The 20,940-nt window shown below is 43.1% G+C and overlaps 1 protein-coding gene across 1 annotated transcript; it reads left to right on the top strand.

Annotated features, from left to right (window-relative positions):
* Positions 1-7,103: 7,103 nt before the first annotated feature.
* On the top strand, positions 7,104-13,024 carry tal1 (T-cell acute lymphocytic leukemia 1). Its single transcript, XM_085982878.1, has 4 exons — positions 7,104-7,239; positions 9,680-10,237; positions 10,748-10,824; positions 11,298-13,024. The coding sequence occupies exons 2-4, from the start codon at positions 9,765-9,767 to the stop codon at positions 11,717-11,719; spliced, it is 972 nt and encodes a 323-aa protein (XP_085839004.1). The 5' UTR covers positions 7,104-7,239; positions 9,680-9,764; the 3' UTR covers positions 11,720-13,024.
* Positions 13,025-20,940: the final 7,916 nt, after the last annotated feature.

Here is a 20,940-nt window from a genome sequence, read left to right as displayed (position 1 = left end):
GAATGAGTCATACAGATCCTGGGATCTTTATGTAAGAGAAGTCAGGGGCGGAGCCAAGAGCCAAGACCTGGAACCTTCCAGGTTAGTCAGGAAAGAGGAAGTGAAACTATACACCGTGTGGGGGAGGGTAATATACATGAGTGCGAAACGAATACAGGCAAGCCAAACAGATTTCATTACACAAGTGTTCTATTTGGTCTGAAGCCTGCCTGGTCACTCTTCAGAGCCTACTCTACATTTTTTGCAGAATTAGCTGCTCCAGAGGTTTGTAAGCACAGCTCAGAAGTATTATAGAACTGGAAGGGAGTGGTTCTTCCCTGGTTTTGGTTTGGCTATTACTCTAATTTTCCACCATATCTTAGGCATCTTGCTCTTTTGGATAATATGCGACATAGGAATTGACAGCCATTTTTATGCTCTTCTTTCCAAGGAGTTGTAGAATTTCTGGTGAAATCTTGTGAAAGCCACAAGCTTTTCCTGCTTTCATGAAACTCAATGCTCTCTCCACTTCCTCAGTGGACAATGGCTGGAAGATATCTTCCTCACTCTGAGGTAGGGCCAGTCTGTATCTGCACCACTTCCACTTTACTGATTCTTGAAAATAATGCTCGCACTAGATGGGAGATTGACAGAATTTTTCAATTTTTAGAGAGCAAAAAAGGATAAGGACATTATACAGCCTTATCCTCAAAATTCCTTTAATTCAGTGTAGATATTAGGTATTAACATGGACATTTTACTCATTATATTGCATGTCTATAATGCAGTGAAAACATGTGGCAGTGTTTCATTGGTCCAAAATCTCCAGATGTTTATAAACCACATTTTGTGGATTGTGCTGAAATTCTGTGCATTGCTGATCACAGTAATTATAAGGCTTAAGCTTAATTCTTATGCCATCATCTGAATATCATGACTAAATGCTAGTTTTATCACTGACTAAAACATCCAAATTAAACTGAGAACTCTGAGGTTTACTATGTTGAAGATATGTCAGACTAATTTTTAAACTTGCAGAATTTCTGAAGTTTCATATTTTATTGTTTGTGGATATCTGAATCCCAAGATACTTTTATAAACTGAGATTGAGAATATATATAAATAATCTGACTTGATATTTCATGTGATGAAGGTCTGTACTATTTTATGACTGAAAATATTTCATACTTCATTCTCCCTACCACTGAGTATTATAAATGTCAAATATTTTGTGCATTTATTTTATTTGGTATTAATTATGAACAGACTATTGTGAGGTGGAAGAGGTTTAACCCGATGGCTCAGAGGGCAACTGCACAGTCTGACTTGCTACTGAAACAATCAGACCAGGAAGATCACCTATACTGTTATGGACAGAGAAAAAATGTGATTTATGGTACTGAGGGAATAGAAAGCTAATAGTACTGGCCCTTACCAGGTCCAATCATTGGCCTGTGCTGAGATAGCTGATCTCAAATGTGTTGGCGATAATGATGCTACAATTGGTATCTGTGATTCCCAGTTTGAATGGCACACCGCTCCCAGTCCAGTCTCACAGTATCTCACAGCTCAGTGAATTTCATGGAGCTAGTTCAAATGGCTGTACCAATCGAATTGAAATCCTGTTTCCTTTACGTTCAGCTTTACATTAACTGATTTTTTTAAAGAATGTACTCAAAAGATTCACCACAGAGCTTGAAACTCTGACTAATAGCTAATAAGTATAGATTAACAGATTTCTATCAGTGAAACCTACAAAACATATAGGCCCAGAAATTGCTGGAAAAATAATGGCGAGTTCACGGTGCCCACCATTACTAGTGCGTAAAAATACCCAGCAATTTGTGGTGAGGAAGAGATGCGCCAAGAATTGCAAATTACCACAAATTGCTGGACGATTTGCTCAGCCGTTAGCCTCGCAAAAACAAGAGCTCTCCGTCAACCTCCCAGTGAGTGCAAGAAATTGCTGGATTTGCGCCGTAGATACAAATGAATCTTGCCGCAGACATTTAGGGCTGGTATTTTGTGTCATAGGAACCCTGCTAATTATGTAATTTATGGTCTAGACATGAAACTCATCCTTGGCGGACTAGAAAGAGAACAATTGAAACTGTAGAATCTCACTGCTGCAGGTAATAAATTGTTCCGAGAGGCTTTTTACTTTTTAATTTTTTTCTTAATATTCCTCTCTGTCTCTTTTATCTCACTCTTAATCCAGTCTTTCTTTCCCTCTTTATTTCTCTTTCTGTATTTAATTTCACTCGAATTCGCCCTTTTTCTTTCTCTGTCATTCACTCTATTTCATTCCCTATCCTTACATTTCATTAGCTAATCAGATAGACCATTGGACCTGACATTCACGAGGTCCCAGATTCCCTGTTGATGTAATTGCGCAATTATCAACACGCATTTCCATCAATTTGCTCCACAAAAATAATACAATCTGAAGGGTGAGGGAAAAAAATTGAATTCACGGCGGTTGTCATGAGATGCACTGCTCCAGCAATTTCTGGGCCAAGGTTTTTTTCTTGCCTCCGCCAGGCGATTGTATGGCTACATGGATTGGTCGGGGGGCGGGGAGGAGGGGAGGGGAGTGTGTGCAAAAGTTACACCATGCCAGGAAGTGACGGGCATCATGGACTAGCTGGTCTTCACCTGTCCCTTTTTGTACATTTCATATATTTGGGTTGGGGAAACAGATACGTTGTGATACTGATTGGCTAGGGAGAAAACAATTGTAGACTTCTAGGTGACGGTTTCTTAACAGTGTAAAGCTGAGGGCCCATTGACTATGCTTGAAACAATTACATTCAATGCTAGTGTAATTATTTCAGAGGTGCATGTAGTTGAGCTATTCAGTGAAGCCCCATGATTAAGCACTTATGGATAACGGAACCTTACAGGCCAGGAAGGTTCAAATTTGATCTCTGGTCTGTGTTGAGTTAACTGATCTCAGCTTGGAGCAACAATTTGGTTGCCACAATTGGCCTCAGTAACCTTGGTTTCATGATGGAAAAATAAATCAGGAGCCCTGCTCCCAATTACTATTTATTGAACCCTACTGAAAGTGTGTGTGTCTGCTGTAATGCCCCCAGGCTGCTAACGTTTACTGTTGAGGTTCAAACGTGAGTAATAGTCACCTGATGCCCGTGGAATTGCATCATAGTCAAGAAAGGAGAAAATGTTGAGAAAAAAACATTTAATTCCATATGTTGACATAATAACTGTAAAATAATATGGTCATTGGACTGAAAAAGACGTAAGAAAATACTTACATTTATATAATGCTTTCTACATCCTTAGGACATCCCAAAGTGATGTCAGTTGGTTTCTTTTAGCCATAATGGCAACCAATTTGCACAGAGCAAGGTCCAACAAACACAAATGATATAAGCGAGCAGTTAATCTGCTTTGGTGGTGGCGATTGAGCAAGGAGTGCTGGCTGGGCCACCAGGGGAACACCCTGCCCTTTGACAAATATTATCATAGGATCTTCTACTTTCATCTGAGTGGGCAGACAGGGTCTGGGTCTAATACCTCATCCAAAAAAATAGTGCCTTTGATAAGGCCCTATTCCCTCTGTATTGAACTGAAGTACCAGCCTTGGTTAGATGCTCAAGTCCTGTGGTCGGACCATGAACCTACAATCTTCAGCCTCGGAGGCTGGAGACTATTACCTCAGACAGTCTGTCATCATTTGTTTTCCATCTTAGATTACCTGCGAATTTGTTATATATTTCCTACCTCATTTATCTCTACAAAACAGGCCTTCCCTAATCAAATTTGCTTGGTGTATCATGTTATGGTCCAGCACTTCCTCCCAACTTGGTGGGGTCGACTTGTTATTGATCGACTATTTCCTGGATAGGGTCCAAAGACAAGCATAATGAAGGCTATCAGACAATCATAACCATAAGAGCTCAAATAAAATTGCTTATGATCGTGACTGGGAAGTTACGGCTCAGACTTTGAAGGCAGCACACAATAGACCAAACCAATATAATGCATTATGGCAAAGAGGTTCGTGCCATTACAACAAACACCAATTTTAAGACGATTTACTTTAATTAACGTGCGATGCTCTCAAATGTAGGCTCGTCTTGATCGTGGAGGAAACGGTTTATAAGTGTATTTATATTTCTTAAAGGGAGATGAGGTGTTTTATGGAGAGTGGTCCAATTATGTTTAGAAAGAGACATAAAAAGTTGCACTTCATTTTCCAGCGAAATAATTCCCGTTGGAAAATATCACCATCAAACAATCTAACTGGATCTGGGACTTGACTCATCTTTCTATAGGGGAAATGATGTCCGCTAGGGAGTCTTAATTTCTCTACCGCGGAATGAATAACGTCTAGAAAAGATGACGAACTGAAGTACTTCATTAATATTCTCCTTTTGCACACAGACCAAACGTAGAACATACAAGTAAGTCATTTCTTGAATATGTGGAACGTTTTTACTATATTATTCCCATTTCCTGATTTATTTTACCGACCTATAATAAAGGAATATTTGATTTTTTACAAATATTTCACCCCCTAAAGTGATTTCTTACAAATATTTCACCCCTAAAGTGGTTTCTTTCTCAAACTGTTGGCGGTCAGATTCTAAACTGGTCTGACTACAATTATCCCCATCCAATCTGACTGCAAGTACTAAGGGTTGGCTCTTTTTGGATTTCTGAATCTGACAGTTAATTGGAAAAGGGAATTGCTGATGCAGGTTATGAGAACTTGTGCACTATGCTATTGCCAATATTATTAGATGTCATTTATATTAGATAAGTACCTCAATCTGTATATTTGTATTATAACATTTTACGGATAACCTGAGTTTACTTCATGAAAAATATGATTGTCCTAATGTCCAAAACCAGAGTTCTCTCCTCTTAAAATAATCTGAGGGAAAATGTTGCGATTGAATGAGTTCCTGTACTAAAATCAAGAATGTTATCATTTGCAGTAAATAACTACAAGTCGCGTTGCTTTCGCTCCCTTTTAAATCGTCAGATCTTATTTTCTAAATGGCTTTGCCACGTTTGGGTCAAAGTGTGTAATGTTTGTAACGGTCAAACAAAGTTAGTCAGCTGGACAATTTAACAGAAAAATAACAACGGCAAACACATAAACATTCACACCACACGAACTACCATTGCCAATTTTCAGCAGTATTTATAACTCTGGTCCCAGTTTTTGTGGGCATCATCGGGTATTACAAATACAGCTGTTTGCGATAAGGTAACCCTGCCAGACATTCAAGACAGTTACAGCTCATAGTTATTCATTACTTTTGGAACAAGCCCTGCTAAGCTGTAGCTGTATTTACAGCTATCTATTTTATTTTGTATTTTGCGGCAGTTACCCATGCAGAAAATATGAATGTACAGATAAACCAACATGAAATTTCCAATGTAGTCTACATCAGTCATAGAGCGTGATATGGCGTCGTAGAGCTCTGATGGGAGGGGGAGTACTGCATAATGTACTAAACTGACTCATTTACCTTTAGTCTCCAGGGTTGATGCCAGAAATTAACAGATAGACCATTGAACCTGGCTATCTTACTGGTTAAGATTTCGGTCAATAATAAATAGTAATAATATTAATTTGGTGGGCAAGCTTAACAGCCAAGTTACTATCTATCCACTAATGGTCATAATAAATGTCCCCGTATGTTTATGGGGATATGGAACTCGGAGGAGATTAATACAGTAAAACATTGCAATGTGTTAACTGCACTGGTTCTAAAGACTTTAGGTATGTTCTCTCAACACATCCTCCCACATCTTTTCTAATTTTTTACCTGAATTAAATTCTATCTAACGCATATGCTGAATGTGTACATAGCACCGCAGGAATGAAGGCCAAGTATTCTTCTTTAGGATATGGTTAACATTACCGTGACTATCAAAGGGTTAATAACTATCTAAATTATTTGTGTAGGAAAGTAATTGCACGTAGAAAATATTCTGTTGATCAAGACAATCTTACCAATACAGATCGAATCCAATCCTTTCTACGATTACAAGAGTTACAAAAACACATCTACAGTTAACCTATTATTGGGGGGGGGGGGGGGAGGCATAAATTATATCCAGTGATTAAGCTCCCATGGGTGTCGCCTTTTAACTAAAACAGCCTTTATTCCTTTGTGGAAAAATATATGTATCTTAGCGTTATATCCACAATCTCAACAGTGTTTGCTTAACATGAGGATTCATTTTTCAATTGTATTTAATTTGTACTTGTGATATCAACTAATTGTTCATCAATGTTCATTTATATTCAATGATCTGATGCAATATAATAAGACAAACTAAATGGTAAAATGTAATGCATTTTATACTTTATTTTAAAATTAAAAAATACAATCTTGCTATATTTTCAAAATAGTAAGAAAGGATTTTAGCCCTGAAAAGACAATTTTGGCAATTAAAATATAATCAAATAATCAGCCTTTGTACAGATCTTTTAAGAACATTTTGATAAGGCATCTTCCCTCTTAGGCCCAATCTTGAATTTGTCCTAGACCATTGTAGTACAATCACATCCCTGATAAAAATCATTTCTCTTAAGACTTAAAATATACCGGACTTTAACACTGCTGATGGTAAAATGCCTGTCTAGGAAATGTCTATATTTTCAAACTGGCGAGGAAGCATGGGAAACTATTTTACTCAATGTCCTTCCGTAACAGTGGCTTTGTTTGGTTCTATCAGAGAGAGAAAGAGAAACGAACAATCCTCTGGATACATTTGACTTCGTCATTAAAATTAATTAAGGGCTGAGTAGGTGTTTCCAATTTAATGAAAACATGGAATAATTACCACAAAGGAAAAATATATAAATTACAATTCAGGTAGGCAGGCAAGAGCATTTTGCTATTCTGCAGTGTCTTTTAGTGCCACAAAAAAATCTATATAGGGTTTTTATGCCTTGCGTTCCAAAGTTATTCCTATGCATATCCATGCAATATTTTTCCGCTTTCCCTCGATAAAATTGCCAAATAATAATGAATCATTTCATAAATAATGGCTTGGCTGTCTTATCTGGGCAGGGCGGCCAGTGCTGGTTTCTTATCTCGCCTGGCCACATTGCTGTAGTGTTCCGCTCCCCATACTAAATAGGAAATCGAACGTGATGTAAAATCTACTCCACTCTCCAAGGCATAAGCTGCCAAAAAAACTTATTACAGCACAAAGATCAGCCATGGAGGGGGCTGAAAATGGCTGCTAACACTTTTCTAATAAACAAGGACGGTGAGTAGATTTCTAATTGCCACCTCTTAAGGGTGTGTTTTATTCTTCTGCACTTTCAAATGCCGAATTATAACTGATTTCGAACTGAGTGTAAATAATTGCAACATAAAAGCACTTTAAAAAAAATACAGCGAGATAAATAAAACAAAATGGAAATGGCTGCGAGCATTGTTTGCAATAATCCCAGGAGTGAGGAGTCTTTTTGGGACATTTTCGAATTGCTTAATGGATTGTGTATAATACAATCTCTAATGATATTTTAATTTGATTTGTATAAAACGAGATGATTTTTCTAAGGGAAATACCAGCACAGTGACAGAAACGGATGGAGACGCTTCAATTTAATATTACGATCCAATAGCTTTCCACAATTGCCATCTTGCGCATCTGAAGGTTTTGAGAGAGAAGGAAAAGTCCATCTCGATGGTAATTAATTTATGGGAGAAAATAACGGATATGTTTTCCGGCGAAAAATAGCGACGTTTGTAACATTTATTTGGCTCCTTTTAAGATACCGTTTAATTCAAATTAGCCGATTGCTTTCGCTCAGATTCGTTCCAAGAACTTATGGACTACTTGTCCGCTATAGAGGAACTCACTCGAAGTAGTGATGGGAATTTGGTCCAGCAAATATCTATTTGGAGGGGTGGGGGAAGCAATTTTAAGGCCAGTGTTGTGAGATCTTGATTGAACGATGTTTTATTTCTGCACTGCAGTCCAAATACAGGCTCTTGGCACCATTCAGTGCAAAATGAAGGACCAATAAATATCGGTTATTGTTCTGATTCAGACTTTTGTTCACAGTATGGGGAGGTCACTTTAAAACCAAAGACATTGAGCTAAACACCGAATGCTTTAGAAGCTGTAACAATAATACAGACGTTAGAGATGGGGACTGGCTGCCTACGTGTATTCAAACTACCCTCATTCCGTCCTATTGTCCTCGTGTGTTTATTTTGTCTTTTCCATTCCGCGAAGGCCTCACGTTGGACGGCCTTTACATACATATACAGCCCGGGACTCTTAAATGGGACACCGTTAATCCGAACGTTAGTTTAAACGGACACAAATTAGTTCACCATATATTTCAAAGGTTTTTTTTTATTGGAGTAACTAAATGTTGGGAATGTTTCCTTTGCACGGGGTATTCACATTAACTTGCACTATTTTGATAGACTACAAATTTGTTAGCTAACGTGAGCAAAACAGTGGAATTGATTGATGTTCATTTTAGTTCCTACTTCAATTTCCAAACTGTCGGTATATTTTAGGAAAGGAGTTTTTTTTCTGAGGACATTTTTACAAAACTGTACGAATTGCAACCCGCATTGCCAACTTAGTTTTGTTTTATTTTTAAATGCGTTACACACGGTATAGCAGTGTGATCTCAAGGTAAAATTTCAATCTTCTAATAATATGTACGTTTCTGAGTTCGTACACAGTTCATTGGAAAAGATTACAACGTGCCCCGCAGCTTTAGAATTTAGAGAGTATTTAAACCTAATCCTTAATTGATCAACTGTTTTAAGTATCTCGGTTGATTTTCCATAAACTGCGAAATGCTTAATCCGTCCAAGAGGCCTTTTTTCTATAAAAAGAATAAAACAGCATGGAATGCTGCAGGTGCCGGTCTGCCTCTGTCGACTCCAGAACAAGAAACGAATCCAGCTCCCCAGTGAGTTTAGCACAGCAAGATCCAACAGCACAGTGCAAATAGCAGCGGCCAATAACTCGTTGTAAATGTTTGACTTCAGTTGCATTGTAGGGTGACATAAATGAAAACAGACGCTTTATATATGTTAAAATATTACTTCAGTACAATACTCTATAGATGCCAAGGAGAATATTATCCTTTCATTAATGGGATGAAACCAATAAACTGGCGGGATTTCTTTGGATAAAAGATCATGAAAGAATGCAGTAGCACATTATGTTTAGATTATTCATATACAGAACTGTATTAAGCTATCCTATGCAGTTTGAACCACTGGTTTACATTTTCACCTATGCAATATGAAGGAGTTTGTATTTACAGTTTAGACTATTGCACGGTCAGCACTGCACACAGAAACAAACCTACTTCTGATTGCCTTTTCATTTTTAAATAATTTGCAATTAAACTTAAAAAAAAATATGTTACCATTTACATTGCATTCGCTTGTGCGTTGAAAATAGATGGTGAATTTTAGGCTAGTCTTATAAATACATATATAACCAGATAAACGCTCCATGTATTTTAAATGACTCGCTGTATAATTGTGTTATTCGTGGTTTTGTGTATAAATGGGCCTAACTTTCATTACACGTTAAACTGTCAACTAATTCAATGTACGGCCAAGGTCATGAGAAAGTTTAATTCATTATAATGCAAATAATTTAATTACGAAGTCTTCTTGTCGCTAGAGATTTTTATTTTGGCTTCTGGGAATATTTCTTTCAGATGAAGTTGTTTCAGCATTTCTCCATCCTTTTGAGATTTAATGGTAACGCAGTTAAGACCGTGAAGATTTCCGCTTTTCGACACGATGATGGAAAAAGTCGGGTCGGATCTTGGTGAAAATCGCAAGGATGATCTGAGTCCAGTTCAGAAAGATTCCCCCAGACAGACAGCAGACCGCGAGGAAGCGGAAAACACGAGCGAGCCCGCAGAGCAATCCACTAAGGGACACCAGGTCCAAGCTGAGCAGCAATCTGCGTCAAATGATGGGGTTTCCAAGGAAACGAGGCACGACTCCCCTGATCCCCTATCGGAAGTGCCAGTCATAAACCTGATGCAAAGAGGGGGCCAGCCTATAAATGAGAGTGATCAGAAAGGCACGTTTGCTCATTCAGTGCCGACCACCGAGTTGTCAAGACCCCCGGTGCCTCTGACTCTTCAGAGCCCAGTGAGTGAGAATCGGATGGTCCAGTTAACGGCAGCTCATCTCCCTCTTCCTGCAGCCAGAGCGATGCTATATAACAGCACATCCCAGTATCAGACCCTGCCACTTTTAAACAGGTCAGTCTCCTTTATAGAAAATAGTCGGATTCGAAAACCCTCCTTTTTGTTATAACGTATTTTAGGTTGTAGAAGCTTAACAGGTACAGGATAAAAATTGGATTGCAAATTGATGTGGCTCAGGCTCAAAATAGAGTAATTTAAATTGTTGCTGATTGCTTCCAGATTAATAAGTGGTTATAATTTGATGTAACACAAATTATCTATGATTGATAAAATATGTAATGAATTTGAATGTTCATTCAAAATAACGACTATCTAAGACATGACATTGTCACTGAACAAATGGATGTTAGTGCTCTGTGCTGAGAGATGTTCGCTATTGTTGCTTTTGTGATCATTATTGTCGATCAATACAAGCTAAGGAATAACTTATGCCATAAGGTTTTTGTCACTCGGAATATTTAACTCTTGTAAAGCCATTGTCAGCATTTAACAGTGTCTGTCAGTAAACTAAGATTTGGGATTTTCATCACAAATTTTCCTTTCTTGTTGCAATGGCTACATCAGTGATCCAGAACCCTTCAACATGTTCCCCAGTAACCGAGTGAAAAGAAGGCCAGCTCCTTACGAAGTGGAAGTCACTGGTATGCAATCAGCCTTCTAATTAACCACATCTTAAACCGTCCACAGCGCCGCTCGAGTGTCGATACAATTGCCAGATAACTGACTATAACTACGTAAGGAAATGTGTTGCAAAACAGACTGCGAGACACATAGTTAGTGACATATAGAATAAAGTACATACGTGCATTAATAAAATGCATCTGAAATCTTTCTCACAATAAACGCCTATGTTATGTCCTTGTTTGTGCTGTGTTTCAACAGGTCTTTGTATATGCATGTTTTGACTATGTATTTATACACATGTGTCAGCACAGGCAGGCACACAGAGATAAACACACGGGCATGCGCGCGCGCGCGCGCACACACACACCATTTACTTGTACACCTTTTTATGAAGTGTATATTACTGCTCCAAATCCCCACAATAATTATTTCTACGTGTTTAAGAAACACAGTTCACCAAAACCACGGCTGGTTTCATTTTTACTTCTAGGTGGCTCGCAGCCTAAAATCGTCCGCAGGATCTTCACAAACAGCAGGGAGAGGTGGAGGCAGCAGAATGTCAACGGGGCCTTCGCAGAACTTCGCAAACTCATCCCGACCCATCCGCCCGACAAGAAACTGAGCAAGAACGAGATCCTGCGCCTGGCCATGAAATATATCAATTTCTTGGCCAAACTGCTGAGCGATCAAGAGCAGGAGGGCGAGCAGCGAGGGTTACAGATTAAAGAGGCGGACAGTACCAGGCTGGCCAGCGATGACATCCAGGAGATGTCTCCAGACTCAAGCTGTGGAAGCTGTTTCGATGGAACAGGAAGTCCGGAAAGTCTAAGCGAAGAACACGATCATCTCGAGTCACGACATGGAAACCACCACCACTCCATACTTCCTCCAGATGTCAATGGACAACGGTGATATCCTAGCAAAAAAAAATATCCGACAGGGAGAATGGAAAATTGCAGCTAGAAGATAACACAGACTGTTTTACCACTGACTGCCGAATCGATAAGCGTTTTATTTTCATTACATTTTCTGTTTTTCTAACATTTTCAGGTACACATAAATACTAAACTTCTGTCCTTCTGCATTTAAATTCTAAACGTCTGTTACCGGATTTATCATTGACAATTGTTTAAAGACAGAATTTAATTTTTTCTTAAAATCGAGGTACATGTAAATATCGTACGAGCTTCTGCCTTTCAAGCTTCGAGCGCCGTTTATGGAAAAAATAACACGTTTTTGTAATGGAAATTCTAAGAGGACCAAGATTTATTTCTTTTAAAACAGTAGCATCCCTTTTCCAGTGAATTGCATGTTAGCTTTTCTTTTAACTACATATTCAATCACTAGTCTGTGCACTGCAGCCGAGCTCCAAGCGGAACACACTAATAACATGTTAAAGAAGCACTGAGCGGGAGAGTGAGGTACTTTTGTTTTACATTACAATTCGGATCCCCGAAAAGGGATACTACAATTTTAAACAGAAATAGATGAGACAGTTTGTCTAAATTAGAAGGCAAAAAAAAATACACTCGCATTGTTGATTATATTGAAATTTGAATAAAACAACGAAGGGTTTAAATCTTTGAAAAATTACATTTCCGAGGATAAATATTTTATATATTTTCATGGTTTGGTCGAGAATTGGGCCACTTTCAGCTATTCAAAGGTCCTTGTTTTCTATTTCTTATGAACAAATTATTATTTATTCCATGTGCTCGATAATTCAGATTTTGGAACAACTGAAACACCAGGCAATTTTTATGGGTACAAATTGTGACATTTTTCCTAAAGTACTTTAACATTCTACAAAAGAGAAGGAAATCACGTATTTAATAATTCAATGGACAACGTGTGTTGTTTATTTAATTTAAAAGTATAAAAGGTATGGTACACTCCTTATTTTCCACGTTCGCTCTTGCCTGCTATATGTATTGTGAATACCATAGTATATAATTCACACTGCACTTTCAGTACATTTTGTATGTGATTGTTTTTTTTCTGCGTTTGCAGAAGTTGGGTAACGAAACCTGTTAACTTAAGCAAATAACTACTACAATGTACATTCTGACAAGGTGATTCTCAATGGATATCCTTTGTAAAGCCTAGTGTGGCTGCAAAGTTTGCGTGCAGTATGTATATCACGTATTGTTGTAAAATATATGCAATGTTATATTACCAAGAATTTACTTTTAATAAATTGTATACAATTTAAATGAACAGCCATACCTTAAACTCATATTTCTCAGTCCAATTATTAAAGGTGACTTCGTACAAACAAGGAAACGATTACATACAATACTCCAGCCCACGAGTTTAAAGACATTTTCAATTTGTGGCTTCAGATTTTTCTGGGATATTAATATTTAAAAACATTGTAATCAGATACTGAGGAGCGGGTCAGGATCTATTGATAGTCATATTTACACTATACGTTAGGAAACACGTGTATACAGATGAAATATAATCTCTGCTTTCTATTGGGGAATACATGCATATACTCACATTGTACACACTACTATCAACCAGAGAATACGTGCATATATTCACATTTACCCCCACCGTAGAATGGGAACAGGTACATGTACCCACACTGCACAGTTTACTGCACACGGGAGACCATGTGTACGTACATATACTGTAGACCACATACCAGAGAACATGTGATTATTTTACATTTATACTGAATAACACACATATACTACAAACTACTGTATATGTGGTATATATTAGCGAACATGTTTATATACCTGCTCCAGAGATGGTTGTATATAATGGAGAAGATGTGAGCATGTTCTATGTGCCTATCATTACCCACTGTTGTATACTAGAAAACCTGTTTCAGCCTTTTGAAGACCTTCTCAATGTAGTATTAAAATCCAACCGTCTTCCGGTCTTTAACACCCCGTGAACATCTTAGACATTCCTTTACTTTTATTTTAAAGCGAGAGCTATCTTCAGGAGACGCAAAGATATGCTTTACTGTATATTATGGACGGTTTGTCTGTTGTTAATAACACATATACGAACGCCAAGAAGAAATGGATGTGGTCTTTTATTTCATGGTGATTCGTACAGGATAGTGAAAAAGATGTCCAATACTTTCCTGCTTCTATCGGAATATCGTTATGTTGAAAGGAACTGTGGTTGAGAACATTATTCGCTATTCGTTTAGCCTTTGCCGGACTATGTGATTCTAATTACTTGTGTGGCATAAACTGCAAGGATCGCATGAATTATAATCTATGCAAATTTTTCAGTATGACAGTTGTTCACTTTTGTAATGAAAGTGCCTAGCCAGATTATTAACCAAAGTATTAACCAAATATGGTTTTATTGCATTTTATGAATTTAGTAATTAATTTACCAATTCTCTGCATTGTTTAGTTGTAGCTTTCAGGCACAGTATTTTTAATTTGCATATTTCGAGAACAGTCTGGAATGTTATGTTTCTGATCTAGTAATTCAGGTTTTCTGTTTGGGTACAGTGTATAGCTGAGTGAAATCTCGTGTATAAAGGGCACATGTTGTGCACACGCTGGTTATACATTGGCAGATCCGACCGAACACGTCGAAGCCATACAGCTAGCACTGCACGATGATGCTGAGTCTGCCTTTGGATAAATATCAAATCCAATGGACAATCCTTTTCCTTATATGAATGAAAACGCTTCCAAAAAGTAAAACACACGTATAACAATATCTTAAAGGAAAGACAGATTTAGTAACAAATTAATTTCAAACATGGATGAAGCCGTTGAGCGCAGAGTTTCTTGCAGGTCGAAGTTGTCCAAACTATGGCCCATGGGCCACATTAGCCCGAGCCCTGGCAATCTGGCCATGGCATCCAGGCAATTTAGTCGTATTTGCACTTATAGGGGTTAATTTCTGCTGGGTTCTTCCGCTTGTCTGCCATAACTTAGGCGGAAGAGCTTGGAAACGCTGGAAAATAGTTCAAACACATCTTGTGCCGCCCGCCCAGTTTCCGCGGCTCTTCTCATAAAGTTAAAGCAGACAAGCGGGAGAACCACGATGGAAATTCACTCCCATATTTCTCATTGGCTGGTTTGTTGTGATTGAATGTTATGAGTTTGAACATTTGGTAAGGGCCATTCTTAGTGCAATTGCCCTGGTGGCGGATAAATTCCAAATCAGAATAACAGACATGTTAGTGTCTGCAACTTGAGATATTTCAAATTACTTGAAGCACTGAAAGTAGGAACTTGTATTTATTGTAATACCTTTAACATCCGACAGAAATCCCAAATTGCTTCTCAACTAATGAATTATTTCTTAAGTGCAGTCACTGTTATGTAGGGAAATCTGGCATTCAATTTGCATATAACAAATTCCCCAACTTTCCCCTCCTCCATATGTAATGCTTGCTTCCCTGAAATGTACAGCCCCGGGTTGATATATTGGGTTTCCAATTTTTAACCTTTGCTTTTAGCCCAGATTTAAAAATTTGCTAAATAAAAACACAAAACGAAATGAATGTCTGTCTATTTATTGTGTTTTGGAGGGTGCACCTTAAAGTGCTGAGGGAAACTCTTTTGCAGAAACTATAACTGTTCCTTGAGCAGCACTGCGGTGGCTACAACTTCTCACACAGGAGGGGGCATTTTCACCTTTGCTGCCTGGGTTGTAACCTGGTGGAGTAGAAGGTTAACCTATTGCAGAACCTGATTTCCATTCCTCTGAAATCAATCGAAATGAAAATTGGATGGGTTCTTATGCCGGTCACGCGATCTGCTTCCCCAGTTTATCGCCCAAGTGGTTAAAATTAAAACTGTGAGTTCCCAATATTAGAAATGTCATCAGAGAGGATCGAGGCAAAGAGAATATGACGGGTCTATTTGGTGCTCTGTTGCCACATTGGCCCCAACTTTAATTTGGAGGCGGGCAGGGAGTGGGGTAGCTGGAAAGGGGTCGAAAAACTCGGGACAACGCGTTTCCCACAGGCCCTGCCAAATTTAACAGCAGGGCCTGATTAGCACTTCAAAGCACTGTGTCCCACCCATAGCTAGCCAGATGGAGAGGCTGGTTGGCTGTCACGTGCATAGGCCGGTTTGGGGGGGGGGGGAGGAGGGAGGGTGTCAAAGGCTGGAGGAGGATCGGGGCGGAGGACAATTGAGGCCAGAGGAGGCAGGGCGGAGGTGGATCGGGGCCGGAGGGGGGAAGGCAGAGGTGGATCGAGGCCGGAGGAGGATTGGGGCTGGAGGGGGCAGGGCAGAGGAGGATCAGGGCCGGAGGGCGCAGGGCGGAGGAGGGTCAGTGCTGGAGGAGGATCGGGGCTGGAGGGCGCAGAGCAGAGGTGGATCGAGGTCGGAGGAGGATCGGGGCTGGAGGGGGGGGAAGGCGGAGGATGATTAGGGCCGGAGGGCGCAGGGCGGAGGAGGATCAGTGCTGGAGGAGGATCGGGGTTGGAGGGGGGAAGGTGGAGGAGGATCGGGGCCAGAGGGCGCAGGGCGAAGGAGGATCGGGGCCGGAGGGCGCAGGATGGAGGAGGATTGGGGCTGGAGGCGGATCGGGGCTGGAGGGCACAGAGCGGAGGTGGATTGGGGTCGGAGGAGGATCGGGGCTGGAGGGGGGGAAGGCGGAGGAGGATTAGGGCCAGAGGGCGCAGGGCGGAGGAGGATCGGGGCCGGAGGGCACAGAGCGGAGTAGGATCAGGGCCAGAGGGCGCAGGGAGGAGGAGGATCGGGGCTGGAGGGCGCAGGGCGGAGTAGGATCAGGGCCAGAGGGCGCAGGGAGGAGGAGGATCGGGGCTGGAGGGCGCAGGGCAGAGGAGGATCAGGGCTGGAGGGCGCAGGGCAGAGGAGGATCGGGCTGGAGGGCACAGGGCGGAGGAGGATCGGGGCCGGAGGGCGCAGGGCGGAGGAGGATCGGGGCTGGAGAAGGATCGGGGCCGGAGGGTGCAGGGCGGAGGAGGATCGGGGCCGGAGGGTGCAGGGTGGAGGAGGATCGGGGCTGGAGGGCGCAGGGAGGAGGAGGATCAGGGCCAGAGGGCGCAGGGAGGAGGAGGATCCGGGCTGGACGATGATCGGGGCCGGAGGGTGCAGGGCGGAGGAGGATCGGGGCTGGAGTGCACAGGGCGGAGGAGGATCGGGGCTGGAGAAGGCTCGGGGCCGGAGGGCGCAGGGAGGAGGAGGATCGGGGCCAGAGGGCGCAGGGAGGAGGAGGATCCGGGCTGGACGAGGATCGGGGCCGGAGGGTGCAGGGCGGAGGAGGATCGGGGCTGGAGAAGGATCGGGGCCGGAGGGCGCAGGGAGGAGGAGGATCGGGGCCAGAGGGCGCAGGGAGCAGGAGGATTGGGGCCGGAGGATGATCAGGGCCGGAGGAGGATTGGGGCTGGAGGGCACAGGGAGCAGGAGGATTGGGGCCGGAGGATGATCGGGGCCGGAGGAGGATTGGGGCTGGAGGAGGATCGGGGCCGGAAGGGGCAGGGAGGAGGAGGATCGGGGCTGGAGAGGGGAAGGCGGAGGAGGATCTGGGCCGCAGGAGGATCGGGGCCGGAGGAGGATCGGGGCTGGAAGGGGCAGGGCAGAGGAGGATCGGGGCTGGAGGAGGATCGGGGCCGGGAGGGGCAGGGCGGAGGAGGATCGGGGCCGGAGGGGGCAGGCAGAGGAGGATAGGGGCCGGAGGATGATCGGGGCCGGAGGAGGATCGGGGCTGGAGGAGGATCGGGGCCGGTGGGTGCAGGGAGGAGGAGGATCGGGGCCGGAGGGGGCATGGCAGAGGTGGATCGGGGCCAGAGGGGGTAGGGCGGAGGAGGATCGGGGCCGGAGGGGGCATGGCAGAGGTGGATCGGGGCCGGAGGGGGTAGGGTGGAGGAAGATCGGGGCCGGAGGGGGCATGGCAGAGGTGGATCGGGGCCGGAGGGCGCAGGGCGGAGGTGGATCGGGGCCGGAGGGGGTAGGGCGGATGTGGATCGGGGCCGGAAGGTGCAGGGCGGAGGAGGATCGGGGCCGGAAGGGGCAGGGCGGCGGAGGATCGGGGCCGGAAGGTGCAGGGTGGAGGAGGATCAGGGCTGGCGGGGTGGAAGGCGAAGTGGGATTGGGGCTGGAGGTGGGAGGTCGGCAGGCTGGGAAGGCGATCGGGTATCGGAGGGGGAAGTTTGGAAGGCCGCAAAGGCAATCAGAAGCTGGTGGGGAGGTGGGATGGGGGATCAGGGGCCGGCGGCTGAGGATCGCAAGTCGGAGGGGGATCAGGGACTGGAGGGAGGATCGGAGGTCGTAGGCCTCCCTCAAGGGGTGAGGTCGGAGGTCTCATGGGCGATCGGAGGTATCGGGGGCAGATCAGAAGAGTCTCGGTTTGTCCAATCGTGGGGTTTGGTGAGGCAGTGACACTGGATCCAGCAGGTAAGCAGAAAAGCACTTACCTCCTGGATTCAGCAGTCCTTCCTTCCCTTTAGCTGGCAGGTTCTCGAAGGCCTGGGAAACCCACCCGCCCACAGTTAAATTTGAAATGTTAGATTACCATGAGGCACGGAGCTTCGTTATCATATTTAAAGTGCCAACCCATCTCCTGCCAGCATGTTGCCTGCAGTACTCAGGCTGTTTACTGGCAGCTCGCCGATTGGTGGCAGGTGGCGGGGGGGTGGGTGGGTGGGTGCAGGAAATTGGGCTGCAGTGATGTCATTTAAAGGCAGCCTGCAGCCCTTAAAGGGAATGTGTACTTTGGCTGAAATAACAACAGAAAATGTTGGAAAAACTCAGCAGGCCAGGCAACATCTGTGGAGAGAAATTAGAGTCGACGTTTTGGCTCTAACCCTTTTTCAAAACTGGAAAGGAAATGAAATAGATCGAAAGGCAGGTTTCTCTCCATGGATGTTGCCTGGCCTGCTGAGTTTTTCCAGCATTTTCTGTTGTTATTTCGGATTTCCAGCATCTGCAGTATTTTGCTATCGTACAAGTGTACTTTGGCTGTTTTGAATCATTGCTTTGAGTCATTGCTGTAAAGTGAGAATAACGGCTAGAACAAGTTCTACAAGGGTGCCCCGATTTTCAGACTTCACTCTGGCGGTCCTTGTGGAGGAGATGACTAGGAGGAGGGAGGTACTGTTTCCAGACAATGGGAGAAGAATGCCAAGGCAGCAGTGGTCAGACATGGAATAGCAGGTTAATATGAGGAGCATTGTGCCCAGCACCTGGCTGCAATGCTGCAAGAAATTCAATAATCTGACCTGAGCTGCTAAGGTAAGACTCCTACCCCCTGCTCCATCTCTAGCCCCAGCACTCACAAGCCTTCACTCTTCCACTTCCTATCATCTTTTGCAATCACAGCAGCACACATCACTAAACCTCCTTCTGCTGCTATTTGCACACCCTGCACCTGCTACTGCCCTCACTTCCCCACGCACTATCCACACTATTTTACCCCGACACACACATCTTCACAACCTTTCACCAGGCCACCCATTAACACATTCTTTTTCTTGAGGGCAATAACTAGGAGCAGAAGAGGACAGGAGGAAGGCTAATAGCCCTACAAGTCCTGTGCCCCAAGTCAGGAGCGTTACAATTGGCAGGGCTGTAGGATATGTTCTGTAGGGTATTTGGCCATCTTACCCTCTTCTCTTCTCAGTGAAATCTTTCTTTCACACACTTTGCATGACAAAGTGGTTCTGCTTTGCATTGCCACTCATCTGTCTTTGCTTACACTTGTCACAATTTGTTAACCATTGTCCCTCTCTGTTTCCAGGTTCATTACCCAGTTGCAGGAGAGAAAGAGGAAGATTGCCCTCCTGAAGACATATCATTATTGAACCATACCCTTGCAGGCCCCAGCTCAAAGATTGACACTCCACATAGTTTAGAGGTTCAGTTAGAAGCCTCTGCACAGGGAGATTTACCAAGCACAAGTGCGCAGGAGCAAAGGAAGTGGGATAGGACAGCCTCGACCGCCTTCTGTGGTAGAGAGTTCCACAGGTTCACCACTCTCTGGGTAAAGAAATTCCTCCTCATTTCAGTCCTAAATGGCCTACCCTTTATCCTTAGACTGTGTCCCCTAGTTCTGGACTCCCCGACCATCGGGAACATCCTTCCTGCATCTAGTCTGTCCAGTCCTGTCAGAATTTTATAAGTTTCAATGAGATCACCTCTCATTCTTCTAAACGCCAGCGAGTACAAGCCCAATCGACCCAATCTCTCCTCGTAAGTCATTCCTGCCATCCCAGGTATCAGCCTGGTGAATCTTTGCTGAACTCTTTCCATGGCAAGAACATCCTCAGATAAGGCGACCAAAACTGCACACAATACTCAAGATGTGGTCTCACCAAGGCCCTGTACAACTGCAGCAAGACATCCTTGTTCCTGTACTCAAACCCTCTCGCTACAAAGGCCAATATACCATTTGCCTTCTTAACCGCCTGCTGCACCTGCATGCTTACATTCAGCGACTGGAGCACAAGGACACCCAGGTCTCGTTGCACTTCCCCTTCTCCCAATCTATTGCCATTCAGATAATAATTTGCCTTCCTGTTTTTGCCACCAAAGTGGATAACCTCACATTTATCCACGTTATATTGCATCTGCCATGTTTCTGCCCAATCACCCAACATGTGCAAATCATCCTGGAGTTTCTCGACATCCTCCTCACAGCACACACGCCCACCCAGCTTTGAGTCATCTGCAAATTTGGAGATATTACATTTAGTTCCCTTGTCCAGATCATTTATATATATTGTGAATAGCTGGGGTCCAAGGACCGATCCCTGCGGTACCCCACTAGTCACTGCCTGCCATTCGGAAAAAGACCTGTTTATTCCAACACTTTGCTTTCTGTCTGCCAACCAGTTCTCTATCCAAGTCAATACCTTGCCCCCAATCCCATGTGCCTTAACTTTATATGCTAATCTCTTATGCGGGACCTTATCGAAGGCCTTCTGAAAGTCCAGATACACCACATCCACTGGTTCTCCCTTATCTATTTTACCAGTTACATCCTCAAAAAATTCCAGTAGATTAGTCAAGCACGATTTACCTTTTGTGAATCCATGTTGACTTTGTCCGATCCTGCCACTGTTTTCCAAGTGCTCTGCTATTACATCTTTTATAATGGACTCAAGCATTTTCCCCACTACCGATGTCAGGCTTACCGGTCTGTAATTCCCCGTTTTCTCTCTACCACCTTTT

This window comes from Somniosus microcephalus, chromosome 3 (genome assembly GCF_052327205.1).
Source record: "Somniosus microcephalus isolate GS21.2 chromosome 3, FLI_Smic_1.0, whole genome shotgun sequence".
NCBI lineage: Eukaryota > Metazoa > Chordata > Chondrichthyes > Squaliformes > Somniosidae > Somniosus > Somniosus microcephalus.
The sequence above is the reverse complement of the archived record's forward strand: the minus strand, read 5'-3'. Positions and strand labels throughout refer to the sequence as shown.

Excerpts from the sequence above, each read along its gene's own strand:
- tal1 (XM_085982878.1), top strand. The coding sequence starts at position 9,765 with ATGATGGAAAAAGTCGGGTCGGATCTTGGTGAAAATCGCAAGGATGAT. Across the intron at positions 10,238-10,747 it reads ACCCTGCCACTTTTAAACAG|TGATCCAGAACCCTTCAACA; the intron begins GTCAGTCTCCTT and ends TGGCTACATCAG. Across the intron at positions 10,825-11,297 it reads TTACGAAGTGGAAGTCACTG|GTGGCTCGCAGCCTAAAATC; the intron begins GTATGCAATCAG and ends TTTTACTTCTAG.